The sequence below is a fragment of the Megalops cyprinoides genome, chromosome 4 (genome assembly GCF_013368585.1).
Source record: "Megalops cyprinoides isolate fMegCyp1 chromosome 4, fMegCyp1.pri, whole genome shotgun sequence".
NCBI lineage: Eukaryota > Metazoa > Chordata > Actinopteri > Elopiformes > Megalopidae > Megalops > Megalops cyprinoides.
Genome location: NC_050586.1, coordinates 41,109,807 through 41,127,448, shown reverse-complemented (window position 1 = coordinate 41,127,448; position 17,642 = coordinate 41,109,807). Strand labels below are relative to the sequence as shown.

At 45.0% G+C, this 17,642-nt stretch overlaps 1 protein-coding gene across 3 annotated transcripts in view; it reads left to right on the top strand.

Moving 5' to 3' along the window:
• Positions 1 to 6,308, top strand: part of LOC118776297 (PDZ and LIM domain protein 5-like) — a 101,756-nt gene extending 95,448 nt beyond the window's left edge. For all 3 annotated transcript variants that reach the window (XM_036526522.1, XM_036526523.1, XM_036526521.1), the window contains 5 exons: positions 1,005 to 1,212; positions 3,924 to 4,104; positions 5,022 to 5,142; positions 5,537 to 5,652; positions 5,824 to 6,308. In XM_036526522.1, the coding sequence (XP_036382415.1) occupies positions 1,005 to 1,212; positions 3,924 to 4,104; positions 5,022 to 5,142; positions 5,537 to 5,652; positions 5,824 to 5,913 (716 nt within the window). In that variant the 3' untranslated portion in view covers positions 5,914 to 6,308. The remainder of the gene's footprint in view (positions 1 to 1,004; positions 1,213 to 3,923; positions 4,105 to 5,021; positions 5,143 to 5,536; positions 5,653 to 5,823) is intronic.
• Positions 6,309 to 17,642: the final 11,334 nt, after the last annotated feature.

Here is a 17,642-nt window from a genome sequence, read left to right as displayed (position 1 = left end):
ATATGGATGTTGCTGTGGCCAGACCTTACTGCATTGAGAAAATCCAGAGAGAACCAGAGAGAGGAGCCTGTTTTTGACAGGGCCCTAAATTATTTTCTGTAGCGTCCAGAGATATGTCTCAGATATCAGATATCAAGATATGTCTCTTTCCTCTTTTTCCTCCTCCCTCTCCCTCCCTTTCACTCTCTCTCTCTCTCTGCCTCTCTCTCCATCTCTCTTTCTCCCTCTCTGTCCCGCTTCTCTCTCTACCTTTCTCACCCCTCTCTGTATTTTGCTCTCTCTCTCCCTTCTTCTGTCTCTCTCTCTTTCTCTCCTTTCCCTCTATCTTTCTCTCTCCCCTAGATACTTATCAGCAGAAGATTAGAGTTACAATTAGAATTGGAAATCGGAATGTTTTGCGCAACTTGAAACCCTCCCCAGTGCCGTCCTGCCCTTCTCTGTGGTGTCGTTCCAAAAATCTGTCACGGGCGTGTCGGGCTGAGTGACAGGTCTGCGGCATTTGTGGCACCTCCGGAGATGATACAGATTATGCCACTGTTTCACTGATTTCCTGCCTCGTGCCACTATCCACCGTTGGTTCCTCTTGGCTCCCTCCTTGGCATGCCTAACGTGTTTGTGCAGCATGTGTCCTCCCCATTTTAAGGAAACAGAGGGTCCCCCACATGCACCCCTGAGCTCCCTCAGCCTCCGGCATCCCACGGCTTTGTCGCCCAAACCCCCCCCCCCCCCCCCCCAAAAAAGCATCTCAACTCAAGCATCTCATCTTTTGGGTGGTGACCTTGCCTCGTGTTCAGTTCGGGGATTGCAGATCAGCAGTGTTTTGTTGTGTTTTGCTGGGTGTCCCCGACTCCCGGGAATGTGAAAATGAATGGCTCGATGTCCTGAGCTCTCGCAATGGGGGCCCTGATGTCACAGGCATCACCTGAAGACCCCTGAAGACTCTCTCTGTTGTTTGAGCTATCCTCTAAATCCAGACCTTTTCCCTCCGATTCTGTTCCCTGCAGGCTCTGGGTACTTCAAGTCAGGCCCCCAGGTGGGACATGTTGCCCCATCCTATGGGATGGTGAGCAACAGCAACCCGAGGGCCCTGCCGCCCGAGCGCCCCATCCCCCAGCCCCACCCAAAAGACGAGGACTCCCTTGTGCAACGGGCGGAGCACATGCCGGCAGGAACGCGCACGCCCATGTGCGCACACTGCAACATGGCGATCAGGTGTGTGACTGAGACCTGGCCTTACACGCAGCACCTGGCCTTATACATGAGACCCAGGCCTTACACGCAACACCTGGCCTTACACATGTGTCCTAGGCCTTACACACAACACCTGGCCTTACACATGAGGCCGAGGCCTTACACGCAACACCTGGCCTTACACATGAGACCCAGGCCTTACACGCAACACCTGGCGTTACACATGAGACCTGGCCTTACACGCAAGACCTGGCCTTACACGCGAGACCCAGGCCTTACACGTGCGAGACCCAGGCCTTACACGTGCGAGACCCAGGCCTTACACGTGCGAGACCCAGGCCTTACACACGCGACCCAGGCCTTACACACGTGAGACCCAGGCCTTACACACATGAGACCCAGGCCTTACACACACAAGACCAGGCCTTACACGTGCCAGACCCAGGCCTTACACATGCAGGACCCGGCCTTACACGCGAGACCAGACTTTACACGCGAGACCCAGCTTTAGACGCGAGACCAGGCCTTACACGCCAGACCCGGCCATACACGCCAGACCTGCCTTGCATAGGTTCTCCCACTCAGTTACTGCTGACTGGATTTAGTAGTGATTCTTTCATTACTTCTTTACCCATGTCATTGTGAAAAGAGAATTAACAAAGACAAACAGATAACTAAAAACTAACAAATAGACTAACAAATAAGAACAATGAAAAAGGCAAAAAGATGGGGGTTAAAAAGACTGCAGTTTAAACATGAGGACAGATGCTCAAACAGAACAATGTTACACAGTGCACATTTTGGTTTCAGGCATGCAAAGTTTTGCAGACAAAAAGGTAATGATACCTGATGATATTCATTACATCCCCAGAGGATATCTGGAGGGTAAAGGTTTGGTTTCTGTTCATCAGGTGTATGTACAGTATACACGTGTGTGTGTGTGTGTGTGTGTGTGTGTGTGTGTGTGTGTGTGTGCGTGTGCGTGTGCGTGTGCGTGCATGTGTGTGTGTGTGTGATATTTTTGAAGTAAATGAAGGAAATAGCACTCTCTTGGAAGTTTTTGTTAAAATGGGTTCTCCCTCTTTTTTCAAAGCACTTTTAATGGGCTTTAACCAAGTGCTGTCATTGATAAAACCTTTATATTAGCAGAGGAACTTATAATTATGTAATGAGCTGAGCCGAGCATCAGTGGTGGAAGACATTTCTACTACTGTCTCTTTTACCTGAGGAACTTGGATTGTTTAGACTTGCCTGATCACAACAAGAAGCCAAGAGGTCCATGGAAATAAGAACCAATCATCAGCCAGACTCTAAAACATGCCTCTGTTGGTGTTGTGTCCATACTGCACGAGCATGGCTCAGGGCAATAATTGCTGTGATAATCTCTGATAGAGGACTTTCACCCCCTTGCTCTGTGGAAACGTTCCCTTCTGTGCCCTCTGTACCAGTTCAACAGCACCTCGTCGACACACATGTCATTAGCATGACATTGCTAATGAACGCAAGCACTTTCATCTCAGAGTGCACGCCACGGTCTGTAGCTACACGCCTTGCATTGTGTGGTACCGATAACAGCTATATTCAGCAGAGCCATACAGAAGGGCCACATCTAAGGAAAGAGAAGTAGGGGGGAAATGGAATCTCTGGTCTGATAAGCGCCCCCGTGCCTGAGGTATGATGGTGTAGGGTTCATAATTTAATTTGCGGAGAGAGTCAGGACTGATCAATTTAACATGACAGCCAAAGGCTGGGCGGGAGGGAGGGCCGGCGGCTCTCCCGTCTCAGCGTAATTACAGTTCACAGCCTTCGCCGGCTCATTATCGGACGGTAGCTAAGACTGGGGTCAGGTGTTGCCGCCACCCCCGCCCCCCATTGTGAGCGGGGAGCTAGCCGGAGTGTGCGTTACGCCGCGCCCTGCAGATAGGGTGGCGGATGCAGGCCCCTGCCAAAAGGTGTCTGTGACGGATCAGTTTAGAGTGACCATTGTCTGCATTAAATATCCCTCTGTTGTCTTGCCACTTAGGCTAATCATCCTATTTGTAACCTGTATCCCAGCGGCCATTGTGGCAGTGGGTGGGCCCTCAGGGGTCACGCTTGCAAAGCCCTGCAAAGACACCACCCCCCCCCACATTACCCCCACCCCCCTGCCATTTGCTTCGCAGCTGCATCCCCACAGTGTGCAGAGGAGAATCCTCCAAAGTCTCCCAAAAGAGACTTTATCCACTCCATTATTGATGCCTGTATCATGTTTAGTGTTAATAGGTATAAGTAGGTGTGATCAATGAGAGTCTTCTTATGGGAGAGGCAGACACTCTTAAATGAGATTGTTCAGAAATGCTCTGCTATTATGAAGCCTGTTAATGTTTGCCATAATTGCTTGCCTAATTAAAAGGGCAGAAACGTTAAGGAACACCCTAGCTTGGTTTATAGTGGTTTATAGTGTTATAGACTGCTTGATGTCAGACATAAGCGTGCATACACAGCCTCAGTACAGTATCTGCTGTGCAGCAGTTGAGTCAGATTTGGAGCATTTAAGAATGCAGAAAATACAATATACAAATTGTAGGCTCTTGCTAAGTCTTCCTTAATGAGCTTTACCTGCTTATAAAAATTGGTTTTGGATAATTGGTCATTTGAGCCTTCCTATATCTCATTGGGACTGTCTGATCAGTGAGGCCCTGCCCGCTGTAACTTTGTCATTCATTGAAATGGTATCTCCGTGCCTCCTTCAGGGGTCCTTTCCTGGTGGCAATGGGGAAGTCGTGGCACCCTGAGGAGTTCAACTGTGCACACTGCCGCACCTCCCTGGCTGACATCGGCTTCGTGGAGGAGAGGGGGTCGGTGTACTGCGAGCACTGCTATGAGGAGTTCTTCGCCCCGACGTGCGGCCGCTGCCAGCAGAAGATCCTGGGGGTGAGTGGCCGTGCGTCCCGTCCGGCCTGAAAGCGCACGCCCTCGTCTGCAGGGAATTGTGGGAAAGCTGGGCGGACCACAGACATGCAGGCCTCGGGGAAGCGCGTGGACCTCCGGTGTCCCGCTGCCCTCATGCTTGCATTCCCTCCCTCTCCCTCTCCCTCTCCACCCTCCTTAATCCTCCCCCCCCCCCACCTCGGGGCCAGAGCTGTGGGAAAGCGGTATGTGGCTGTAATCTCTATCATGTGGCCCTGGAGGGATAGAGAGAGCTGGGCTCCACGGTCAGACGTGTTACAGTGAGCACTGGCCCGCCTGGCTTCCCCCGGCGCTGGCCCACTTCAAATAGCCTTGCGCCCGTCCTCCAGACATGCCGGGGAGGTCACCGACAGGCAAAGAGAGGGAGATGCGCAAAGAACGCTCGGTTTTCGGGACTTGTCCTGTTTCCCTCTGGTGCTCTGCAGCTTTCAATGGGGCTTTGAACTCTTCTTTGGAAATTACAAGCAGTTTACCATGCGGTGATCATTGAATGTTACAGTGCACCTTGCGACTGCATCCGTTGGAAGCTGAAAATGAGCTTTGGTTTTCCAAAGAAGTTGAGGTGTTCTTTTTAAATGAGCCCCTGGGAAAGTGTTTAATTGGATGCACGCAGCACACACCAAGTAAATAGCCCTTGCAGTAAAAAGTTGATTTATGAATGCTTATTATGTCCAACCAAACACTTTTCCTGATTTTTATTTGCTCATAGAGCAACCCAGGGTGCTTTTTAACAAGCTCCTTCTGGCTGTGAAAGAAGCCTGTATCGTGTTACCATGACCGACGTGCAAGCTGTGTGATTGGACTGTTACTTTTGGTGTGGTGCTCAGCTTATTGTTACTGAGTCACGTGGGGCTGATATATCTGGTGCCCTCCCCTCACAGGAAGTGATCAACGCCCTGAAGCAGACCTGGCACGTGTACTGCTTCCTGTGTTCATCCTGCCAGCAGCCAATCCGCAGCAACACCTTCCACCTGGAGGATGGGGTGCCCTACTGCGAAGCAGGTGAGGAGACACGGGCGTTGGCCACTGAACACAGCACGTATGTAAGTCAACACATAGAACACCAAACAAATGACCTCATCTGCTGGGAAGAAGAGAAGCCCAGTTGCTTAAGACTGACATAACTTGGGACATAGAACTGGTAGTGTGGTACACAGAATAGAGTAACAAAGCAATTGGAGAATGAATCTTGTAACAGCAAGGTCGTAACTTTGGGTTGAACATGGGGGGGGTTGAGGTCTCCATGAATATAATTATTTGGGGGGGTTGTATTGGCCGGTTTTGATTATTGCGGGAGTTACAACCCCCCCATCTCCCCCGTAATTTACGCCCATGTGTAACAGAGTGCTAAAGTGTTCGGCACATGATAAAAGTGATTCATTTTCTTATTTCCCAGACTATTACAACCTCTTTGGTACAAGCTGTCATGGCTGCGACTTCCCTATCGAGGCTGGAGATAAGTTCCTGGAGGCCCTGGGGTTCACTTGGCATGACACCTGCTTTGTGTGCTCGGTACGTGTGATGAGTGATTAATTGAGTGAGTCAGTCAGTAAGTTAGTGAGTGATTGAGTTGTTGAGTGAGTGAGTCAGTGAGTCCATGAGTCAGTGAGAGAGATTATAGAAACATAATCTGTCTGTCCAGCTCAGGTTTGACCTTGACCTTGTCCATTGTTTTGGTCTCAGGTGTGCTGCACCAGTCTGGAAGGTCAGTCTTTCTTCTCCAAAAAGGACAAGCCCCTTTGCAAGAAGCATGCCCACACTGTCAAAATCTGACCCCCCACCCCCTTCCAAAGAAGAGGAAAGGAAGAGGATAGAAAGAAACGATGACCTTTTCAGCCAGCTGCTGATATTTTTCAGTTGTTTAAAAGATTGATTCCTTTTATTCTTTGGAGTTTGTTCAGCAGAGATATTTTTGGGTTTTGAGGGGTTCTTACTCTCTCTTTCCTGCTTTGCCATTTCTGATTTTTCATGTTGTGAATAGCCAGTGCATACTGTTCTGAAGGGGAAGGTGCCATTAAGGTTGGATCGAGAACACATCTCTCGATGAGATCAGACTTGATCAGCCTGGTTCAGACAGATATGTATGAAACAACAAAGCAAAATGAACCGAAATCCTAACTTGCTTTAAGTGCACATCTGCCTTTTGTTTTTAAACCTTTTACAGCACATCTTGAAAAAAAAAGAAATGCCTTATGAAGGACCATTGAGGATGTTGATATATGAGGTTAAAATGCCTTTATTTTATCTGTCAAAGTGCATGCAAGGGGGGGGGGGAGGGGGGGGCAAGGATCACAAAAATTTTGGCAGAAACTGTTCCAAAGTCAATTTCTGCATGACGGGACAGCTGGAGTGGCCCGCACGCTGCGCCTTCCCAAGCACCTCGAGAGGAGGGCCCAGGTCTGTCTCTAGGATCGCACCTCTGCATTTTCTTTTGTGCGAAAAGCATACTGCTGTCCGAGAGGAATCCCGCAAGAAGTGCTAAGATAGAGGGGCTTTGCTTAGTGACCCTTTAAAGGGGTCAGTCATCACCTTGGGAACACGGAAGAACAGGGGAAAAGAAGAAGAAATGGGAAAATAGAGAGAAAAAGGAGAGGTCAGAAGTCAAGTTAAGTTAAGTCAAACCAGCACTGCTCTGTGTGCATCTCGAATGTATTTCTGACTTGTACGGAAGCAGGGGATGCCAATGCCAGAAATGACCATAAATAAATATGTCAGCTAATCGATTTGTATGATTAAATTTGTGTGATGTCACTGCTTTATGTTTATCTGGTTTTAGTGCAATTGTCCTGAATAATGCATGTTTAAATCCTTTTTTTTTATACAGCACAATACAAATCAGGGATTTTTAATGAGTCTTTTGACCTCCTCACTTAGAAGTGCAGACAGATTTGAAGAGGCATACTGTTGAATACTGGGATTCCATTTTGTGTTTGAATTGCAAACATGTCCAAGACTACTGCTACTGCTAAACATTAGAGCAAGAGATATTTTAGATATTTAAGAAAGGGAATTCATTTGTTATCTGACTTGATTCGTTAATCGGGAACAAAAAAAAACTGTAAAAATAGATTATGTGTAAAAGTCTTTTAAGAATATTTATGAAAGGGGTCATTTGTCCATTCAGTGTGATACCGTGCCACACACACAGATTGAATTGTTGTTATGTTTTCAGCCATATTTGTGTTTTTTGTGACATAATGACCTATAGCCTTGTAACATGGATCCTGATTGGCCCATCAGTCATAGTCTTGAGGAGATTGTGGAATGTAACAAAAAGTAGATGATAGGGTGATTGAATGGCAGCATAGACATCAGCAGTGGGTTGGAGCAGCTCTATAGCCCTCTGTGAGGTCTACACTCATGTTTCATTCTCACTTTCACTCTCTTTCTCTCCCTCTCTCTCTCTCTCTCTCTATTACACACACACACACACACACACACTCACTCTCTCTCTCTTGGTTTGTGATCTATCACAGGGGTTAGATACCAGTCTGAAGCTAATCTTGTAGGAACTTGAATCTGTCAGTCTGGTTTTCGTTTGCTTTCACACTGGGCTGTCACAACAGGGTGTCGGCTTCAGTTAAGTTAAGGACGGAGCAACGTGTGCAAATCAGTGTTGAGAGGCCTATCAGAGTCAGGAGTTCATCATAGATAGTACCTTATAGCAGGTTTGCTAGCTCGCCACAGTCAGTTCTTTAGGCAGTGATATTATTTCTGTCACAAGCTAGCTAATTGGCAATAATTTGACCAATGACTTTGTGAGACATGCTTTTTTTACTATGTAGCTGACACAGAATAGAGTATATTAGCCAGTTAGCTATGGAACACTTGCATCATGCAACATGGCGGAAGTTAGCTAGCTAATTGTTCATGTCAAGTCAACAATGCATCTTTTTCATGAAGAATTCAGAATGTCAAATATGCTAAGTTTCAGAATAATGAATATGCTAAACTAACCTGGTTGGTGAGCTAGCTCTTGACTAGCTAATGATATGCAAGTTATTTAGTTGGCAAATCTGCAATCCAGTGCGATGCCTGAGATTGCCTAAAACTGCCGGCTTTATATTGTTGAACATGGTATACAAGATCATTCTGGTTTAATACATACTGTAAGTCTGTATGTCATTGCTCATGTACTGAAACCCTTAGATAGTCTGACTACTGCTTTCTGTGTTAAAGCACGCTCTCTCTCTCTCTCTCTCTGTCTGTCTGTCTGTCTGTCTCTCCATCTGTGTTGTCTCCCTGTCTGAGTTGTATTTATCCAGCTTTATTCATTGAAACTTGGGGGACATCTTGTGGTTTCTGTGTGGGCTGCTGCACCGACAGGACAGAAAATGTATTATGTTTGGATTGTCATCTTCTATTATTAGTTATATAATACCATTTTCAATAATACATGTGGATTTAAACACAGTGTTCACTGTTTTGATTCATAGAGTTCACTATTTTGATTCCCAAAGAGGGTAGCAAAAATTCCATTGTTCATTAACACAGTTCACAACTTCAGTTTTTGTCTTCACTGAAGTGGACTCTGCATACCCCTACAGCTGCAAATGTAACAGCTGTTCAGTTGTCAGTTTAGATGACCCACTGACATCTCTTTGGAAAAAAATGTAAGAGAAATGAAATTCACTCTATTCTTAATCCTCTGAGATCTAGCCAGTCAGTTATACAAAATCATGTTACCTGAAAGGGATAGTGATCTTTGTATTCAAATGCTTGGGGTGTAAAGTGATATGCGAGTGACTTTGAGGATCTCTCAGGTGGCCTTTGACACAATAGGCACTTCAATATTTTGGAACAGTGTTGGAAGGGGGTGGTGGTGGTGGTGGTGGTGGTGGTGGTGGTGATGGGGGGGGGGGGGGGGTACATGGTTAAAATTGTAATAAGTCTGAATTCAGTGTCACAAAAAAAACTCAAGTATTATGGGCTTTTAGAGATTTAGCAACTTTAAATCTCTTTTTCCACAAGCAGTATTCATTTCTGATGTGTTCAAAGTGATCAATGAGATCTTTAACTGGTTGCTGACCACTGGATAACTCAAAGGAAAGTCTGTATTGTTGATGTGCAACCAAGCAGGTACTGTACTTAAGAGCAGGACCAACGAAGACTTTGTTCAAGTTCATGTTTCTGCCAAAACATTGAATGTCATGGAAACTAACTTTCTAGCAATGCTTTCTGCCCCAGCTTCAATCTTCAGGACGTGTGTTGTTAAAGTGTCCAAAAATGAATGCAGACTGGTATGTTGGTCATTGGTACACATTTATAATTTTAGTATAGATTGGAACATTTCCTCAATTGGAAAATCTAGGCCATTTAAGAGGAGAGGTCTGTGCATACATCACAGTATTTCTGGTTTTAAAATACCTGCATATTTTGTGGCTTTTTCTCTAGTACCAAATTCAATTTAGACCTTTTTCAACACAGCCAATGTTGTTCTTCACTTCGAAATAGACAAATGTTTCTTTAAAAAAACTATAGTAACAATTAGGAAAATGTATCTGTTGTTGTGGGTAAGTGTAGTGTGCGTGTAGTGCAATGGGTGAAGAAATATTTTTAGAAACATGTGAAAAAATACATTGCCTAGCATTTTTCCTGTCTTTTCCTTGTTTCCCTTAACTGTCAACCCCTTTTTTCTGTGCATATGCAATAACTAATAAACTGGTGTAGGATGTCATGATGAGTGTGTGCGTGTGTGTGTGTGTGTACCTGTCTGTGTGCCTTTGTGTGTGTGTCCATGCGTGACTGTACCTCTGTGTGCCTCCCTCTCGCACAGAACGGGCTTTCTCCCAGCCCACAGGTGAGCAGGGCGGGCTTCGCCCGGCGAGCTGGTAGTAAACCCATACTGGCATGTCGGTGCGACGGGGTCGCGACCCTCGCGGCGCAGCTCAATGGGACATTCAATCCCGCCACAATGGCTACTTTCTCTGGCCTCCCCCCGCAGCAGTGAAAGAGCCGTTCATGCAGAGATCCCTGCAGCTGGGGCGGCAGAGGAGAGCTGTGCGCGGGAGGTCGGGCCTGGCTCTGCCGCACCGCTCTGGTCTGGTCTATCCCCCGCCCCAAGGAAGTGGGGGGAGTGGAGCGTGTCCGCACAACATTCTACTGTTGCCACCAGGAGTGTGTTCGGTACAGGGGTGAGAACTCCAAGGCACAGGAACGCCAGATGGGTGGGTGAGGGGGGTGGGGGATGTGGGGATGCGGGGGCTAGGTACCCTCCCCGCTGAGTCATGCCTGCCTGTGGGTTTCTGTGTTTAGCCAGTGATTGAGCGGGTGAAGGTGAGTCGCATGGCGAACGGGCCAGATGGATTTGTGGGTGTTCGGGGTTCTTGAGATTGCAGGAGATGTAAGCAGAAGGCGCTGCCGCTAACAGTGAGAATCAGCTGGTGAGGTTCCTTTCATACCCCTTCGCTCTGGCACGCCCGGCGCTCGTTCCTCTACGAGAGGCATTCTCATGATGTCAGCACCCTCAAAACAAAGAGCTGCTCTGTTTGCCAGATATAGTAATTAATTATGCGTCCTGTTTAACGAGGATCCTGGAGGGGGGGGGGGGGGGGGGGGTATGAATGAAGGAACCCCCCCCAGGGTGTTAGACTCTGCCCAGGCAGTGTACTCAAGGTGAGAGCAGTACAGGTGACTTCAGGCAAGGTGCTGTGTTGAGTCAGAGCACAGACTGGCCTGGAAGAGAGACACAGAGACATTCTTTCCTGTTTCTGTGGCGATTGGCAGATTTACAGTGTTAATTGGTAAATATATATCAGTCCCAGAGGAATGCACATATAAACGATATTGGAATTAATGTACCTAATATCATTTTCAAACCATTTTCAAAATTGGAAATACATTCATAGTATGTGTATGACTAAATTACAGTGTCAACAGACTCTCAAAAGAAAAAAAACTCAGCACAAGGAATAGATTTCTACACACGTAATGCTTTAATAAAAATTACAAGGGGTAGCAAAGCCTTTAAGAAGGGGGAAAAGAAAAAGACAAGAACCCCTGCGCCAAAGTGTGGAATTGACCGCGCTTCTTCAAGATGTCGCCAGCAGGCGCTGTAGAGAGAAGGAGCTATTGCCGAAGACGAAGCAGTCAGAGTGAACGGAGAGGAGGTAAGGAGGGTTGTTGACTTGGAAAAAGTCAGACGTGGGACTACCCTACACCGCTAGCAGCCCCTCGTTTTTACGCGTTAATGTTGAGCGGACTGCAGGTCAGCATCTGAAGAGGAATTCCGAAGCGCAACTTTAACGTTTCATTAAGACCGAGGAAAAAGGGTGAGTTTACAAACAGTTGATGTAAGTAAATAAGGTGAATGCTGTGTGAGGCTAACGCGCTGTTTGAACCGCTCAAGCTGGAGGTTTTGATTCTGATTACCGGAGCCCTGGCTGCTTCAGACGAACTGCTGCAGTTCCGATTGTCAACATTATGCATTTTACCTTTCTTGCATTTTGCTGCATTAATGAAATATGAGTTGGTTGCCAGATAGAGGTGTCCTTGATGTTAAATTTTATGTACTGATTGTGTTGACTTTGGGCCATTTCGGTCGCTGCCTGTGCGAAACTTCGTTTTCTCGTCGCGTTTGCGTATTGTGGTTCACCTTGATGGAATCCATCTATGACGGCGCTTAAATTGCAGCTACACACTGATGCTAGTTAGAACGTAAAACCAATCAATTTCAAGTCATGTCGCTGAATACCCACAGACAGTCAGGGACGTTTTATAAAGGTCATAAATAAATCGTGTTGAAAATGTATCGGGCTTCATAAAATTGAGCGTGCTTGCTCGTAAGTATTGGGTCAAGTATTCGACCGATACAAATACGAGCTACGCCTGTGCTTCATGAAGTGATTCGTCATTTAGATATGTTGTCAAAATGTTGTGGAGGAAATTTCAAAACCCAGTCATTACACACCAGCGATGTGTATTGGGAGGGCACCGGGCTGTGAAAAGTTTCATCATGCTGTCTGAAGAAATTCCTCCAGTATACATTACCAAACATTCAGAGTATTCTGCCTGATGCAGAGGATGCTAACTTCACATACTTGTTTAACAAAAAGCTCAAACAGCCTCCAAACTCAGGAGTTCCTGTGTCACTAAGAAGCCAAACATACCTGAATACTACCAAGAGGCTTAATGACGCAAGAAATAAACAGAACTGCTGGCTATAAACTATAAACTGCAGAAACTATGATAAAAATGTATCGCGTCCACTGGTAATGATGCAGAGCTTTATTTAGTTAATAAAACGCTAACGGCATTTATACAGTGGATACAAGGTCGATGGTAAAGTATCACCTGTGAGAACAATTTAAGGTTTCTTGGTTTCTTAAATTCTTGCATGGCACTCCATTCTCCAACCCACCACACGATTTCCCTGAGAAGCAGGAGTGTGGGGTGTTTTCGAGCAATTCGAGACCAGCAATTTCTGTTCAATTTATCCGGCGTGCGGTCCTTTACGAAATAGGCATTCACACCTGTCAAAACTCAACTGAGGAGAAAAGGAATCTCTCAAGATATCATTCACTCCTTTGAAAAGACTAAAATTCTTGTCATAAAATCCCTTTGTTCTTAATATGGCTTCATCCAAACTCACCGTACCACACAGACCCAGAGTGGGTTGCTCTTGCTCATAGCGAGTGTGGCAGCCTTGTTAATGTTAATTAAGTTAGGCTTTCTGAATCCTTGTTAACTGGGCACGTTTACAGCGAGTCAGAATGCACTACGCCTGTGGATGTTTGGTAGTCAACAGGCGCAAAGATGTGGCATTGATGAAATACCCCGTGTTGTGTCATGTGACGTAGCAGATACACACAGAAGGAAGAGGGAAGTGTATGTAGAATTAGCTGTAAAGTTTTACAAAAGGTGATTAACAGCAGTCCAACCGTGGTTTGATCTGGGCCGATGATGAAAGGGCATCCCTTATTATTGAGGTTTATGGGGTGAAGGTTTCGTTCACTGTAGGCTTGAGGAGAAACAGTGAAACTGGGCTGGTTTCTCATGGTTGTGGGATTGTGTGAGTCTTATAATCATACAACTCTAGCAATCAGTATTATCTGGGTCAGATATGATATTAAGGCCTGGTCACACCTAGAATAACTATTTTACTGACCAAAAATATAAGGCTTGAATTGGTCATGTTCAAATAAATGGAGTTCATTTTACCGCAGCCATAACTAGAAAAATGATCAGGAGCAATAATGATTTGTATCAATGAAATCTCTCTCAGAGCGAATTTAAACAATTATGTACCAACTATAAAATATTTGTATCACGTTATGGTGTTGTTAAATAACGTAAGGCCAGTTAGATGAAAAGTGAACACTATCAGAGATAACACTGCTAGTGTGATAGCAGTCATTTTGTGGTCAAAATGGCAAAACATTACTTTTCAGTAGTTTTCTCCATTATCATTAAAGTTATTTATGTATAAGCCACAGCATTAACTGTTTTATTTGAGGAAACAGAGAAGGAGTCCAGGTAAATGCCTCAATGGGCAACATCTGGAGGAGTTCTACAATCACTGCTTTTCCACATTAAACTATAATCTCATCAGCTAGTAGGCCACATGCTAAAACTAAATTAAAGTTCCACTGGTATGGCACAACACACACGCATACAGTTTATGTCAAGGAGATATAAACACAGATTTGTTATGGATCAGAGCGGCAATTTTCATCTTTATCAAAATATTTACAGATCCTCGTTTTACTTTAAAGTAAAGCATTACCTGGTATTTATAGTCATAGGTGTTAGGCATATACATGCCTTAGGACTGTTAATCACTGAAACATTAGTATGTCAGCATGACAGGAGAGGGTGATCTCGCAATATGTTAACAATCACTGCCATCACAGCCTGAAAGTAGCGGAGACAAACGGGTACTCTTTCACATGGCATGCTAATGTACCTTATAATACCTCAAGCAGCAGCTGAAGGAGACATAAGAAATCCAGCTCTTCTTATCAGTTGTCCTTTTTTCCTGTTGTATTAATTTGCCTGTAAACTATTTATTCATTGATTTGAAAAATAATTAGTAATTAATTTTCTTATTTTGTTTGTTTTCTCAATTTGTTATAATTTCTGTTGAGTTAACTGGAGACTTACAGAACTGGGTAAGCTGATCAGTCAGCCTACACATAGGTCAACAGAGTGTGTGTGTGTGGATAACAAAGTAGATACGTTCTGTGAGATAATTTCATTTTCATAATTGTTTCACAATTTTGTTACTGCAGACGTTAGCAAAATGCTGTTTGGTGGAGACCATCTCCATTTGCTGCACACAAAAGGGTGTTTGTTCCAGACACAAAACAAGCACATTTTGAGTACAAGTAAAATGTAATAATGATGAATATGTGTGTTCATGTAATAATGCTATAAATATAAAATATTTTGAGGGTCTGCTCTGTAGGGATGCATTTCAGGAATTTAGAAAACTTTAGAAAATACATGTATATTGCACGCACATTAAATTAACACATGCTTCATCCAGCACTACAGTTGCACCACTAGCCACACTGTCTGAACTCCTGCTGCTCTGCTTCTGCTAATTGGCAGCGGAGGGAGAGGTGGCAGTAACTCCTGGAGAGCATGATCCCTCCTTTTAGGTGCTGTATATTTTTATGCTATATGACATACCTTCCATCCATTTGGTTCAAATGTTCTCTATAATGTTTCTTCCTGTGCATCTTAGTACCACTAATGTCAGTTGCACGCAGTACTGAAGCCTTCATCTTTTCCGCTTGATCTGCTGATCTTTTTTACCTTCATATTCTATTATTTTATTGGTTCCCTATTAAGTCATCCCATTGCTGGCATGAGTATACTGTACCTGCGTAAATACAGTGGAAGTGCTGTGCATATACAGAGTTACATAGTACTCAAGATCGTTAAACCTGTTTGTGGCTTGTGTAATTACGTAAGTGTAATGACCAGAATGTGCTAGTACACAGTACTTATTATGAACATAAACAGTAATATTTATGTGGCTACAATGTAAATACACAGTGTAAACACTTCAGACATAATTCAGAAACTGAAACGAGGGTATCTTTAATAAGGGTATCATACATTTTTTAATAATTTTTTCCAAGTATGCTGACATTTTTAGGAGTTGACCATTTTCAGTTTTTTTGGGCTGATGCTCATAATGATTTTTTATTGTACAGACAGGCTAATGAACTGTATACTACCTGGTACGACAGTCCGATAAAATTGTGCCAGCTGCTCACTTTTTACCTGTAAATAAAAATGTACTTGCAACATAAATATGGACTCCCAATGCATAGGACTGTTACTCAGCACCTGAACAGACTGACATGTCAACATCTAGAAATCGAGAAAGCCACTGGAGTTTTGTTGTTTTCACTGCCTTCATTTCTGGCCAATAGCCAACAGTGCAGCAACAGACACAATAACAACAACCGCAAACTGTCTGAAGTTGGAGTAACGACATGGCTTAGTGACGATGCGTAGTTAATGAGGAAACCTGATGTATCTGAGAATGTACAGTGAGGCTCTGGAGGAGCAGCAGGGGGATCGGCTTTCAGGTGCAGCCACTCTGTCAGAGTAATCAGAGCGCACACTCGGTCACCCACTCTCATTCCACAACATACCGTAGACCCTGTCACTGCACAGACCCATGGCTACCTTAAAATTTCACAGCATAGCAGTGTGTAGTAGTTCGCCATCAACATTGGTGGTATTTGCATGAAGTGACGGCTTAATGTGGGGGGGTGGGGGGAGTGGAAGGCTGTTGGGGGTGGGGGTGTAGTTTAGACTTCTTGAGGGTGCAAAGACAGCAGACGAGAAGCAAAACCAGAATGTGGTTGGCCCCCATCCTGTGGAGTCAGCCCCCCCCCCCCGAGGCCGGTAACCAGGTCCAGCTGTCTGTCAGTGTGGGTTATGACAAGCGTATGTCTGAGGCCGCTCCGCCGTGCGGGGTCCACACACATCCAAATGTTACCTCAGAGCCTTGCCGCGCACTCTGTTGCCCTGGGACTGTGCAGGAACACGCTCAGCAAATATGGATGGGCAAAGTGGAGGAGCAGATGTGTGTGAGAGTGTGCCTGTGTGTGTGTGCGTGTGTGCACAAGGGCATTTGGGCATTTTTGGGTTGAGGGTAGTTGAGCGTAGTTTGGATTGGTATTTTTTGCGTAAAGAAGCTGTACATATTTCAGTCAAAATCTCATTAAGTAACCTATAGCTCACTGTTTCTCTAGTGAGTTATCATTAAATGGGATAAATGTATCATTGGGAACTTGTAGTAAACACAAATGAATGAGATTTAAAGCCTACGGTATGTTAGCAGCATTGTTCAGGATGAGAGCTGCTGTGCAGCTGTCCTTAGGACTAGCCCCTCGGCCCCAGTGTGTAACCAATGAACTTGGCACTGCGCTGCAGACTATATCGTGACGTGGTTTTAACATTTATGGTGAGATAGGAGGCCGTCTCTCAGAAGATCAGGCCTGTCCTTGCTGCCTCTCTCCTCAGCCAGGCAGGGGGCCCACATAGATACAGCACAAGCAAGAGCGTTCTGTCTCGGTCTTGGGGCGGCCCCAATTCAGCAGGATGCCCCCAATCAGCCATTCCCTTTCTCTCTCTCTGGGTCCTTGGCTCTCCGCCTTGCCAAGATTGATCTTTTGTGCTGGCCCGAGCATGCGGTTCCCACAAAAGTCACCCCAGATCTTTCGCCTGGCCCCACTTTGGCGCCTGTGTACGCGCCGCAAAGACAGATTCATCCAGCCTGCTGCACACCCCCCTTTCCTCTTTGTGGGGTGCTCCCGGGAATTTCACTGTAACATCACCTGAATTAAACACTCATGCCACAGTGACTGGCAGTCTCTCAGATAACATTAATCAGGGCCCATAATTACTGCTGTAGGCCTTGATCTTGTGATGCCTTGTGATTGTAATTTTAGCCTTATAGCTGGACCCCCCCCCCCCCCCCTTCCCACAGATATTAATGGAATGCAGGAGAGGATGTGGTCGGGGGTCAGGGGTCAGCAGTCAGAGTTGGGGAGTAATTCCTCCGTTGTTGGGGGGGTAGGGTGCACATATTGTAGGGCTGGGTGATATGGACCAAAAATCATATCTCTGTATTTTTAGGCTGAATAGCAATACATGATGTATATCTCGATATTTTCTACGAAGTGGGCTAAATGTTTAGTTGTAAGTCTAAGCCACATGTGAGATTTATTAAAACAGACTGTGATCAAAATAAAATCCAAAGACAGGGTTTCATTCCCTGTTTGAAAATATACAGCTGCAAAACATGTAAATGAAAATTTATATAAAATAAATAGCCTATATTAAATAAAAATAGGCCTATCTCTGATAACACACAGCTGTGCAAATAACAATAAAAATGTAAACAGAACAAAAATAACAACAGGCCTACCCTGTTTGAAAATATACAGCTGCACAATATATCAACATGTAAATGAAAAAATATATAAAATAACTAGCCTATATTAAATAAAAATAGGTTTATGTTAGCACTTTCTGAT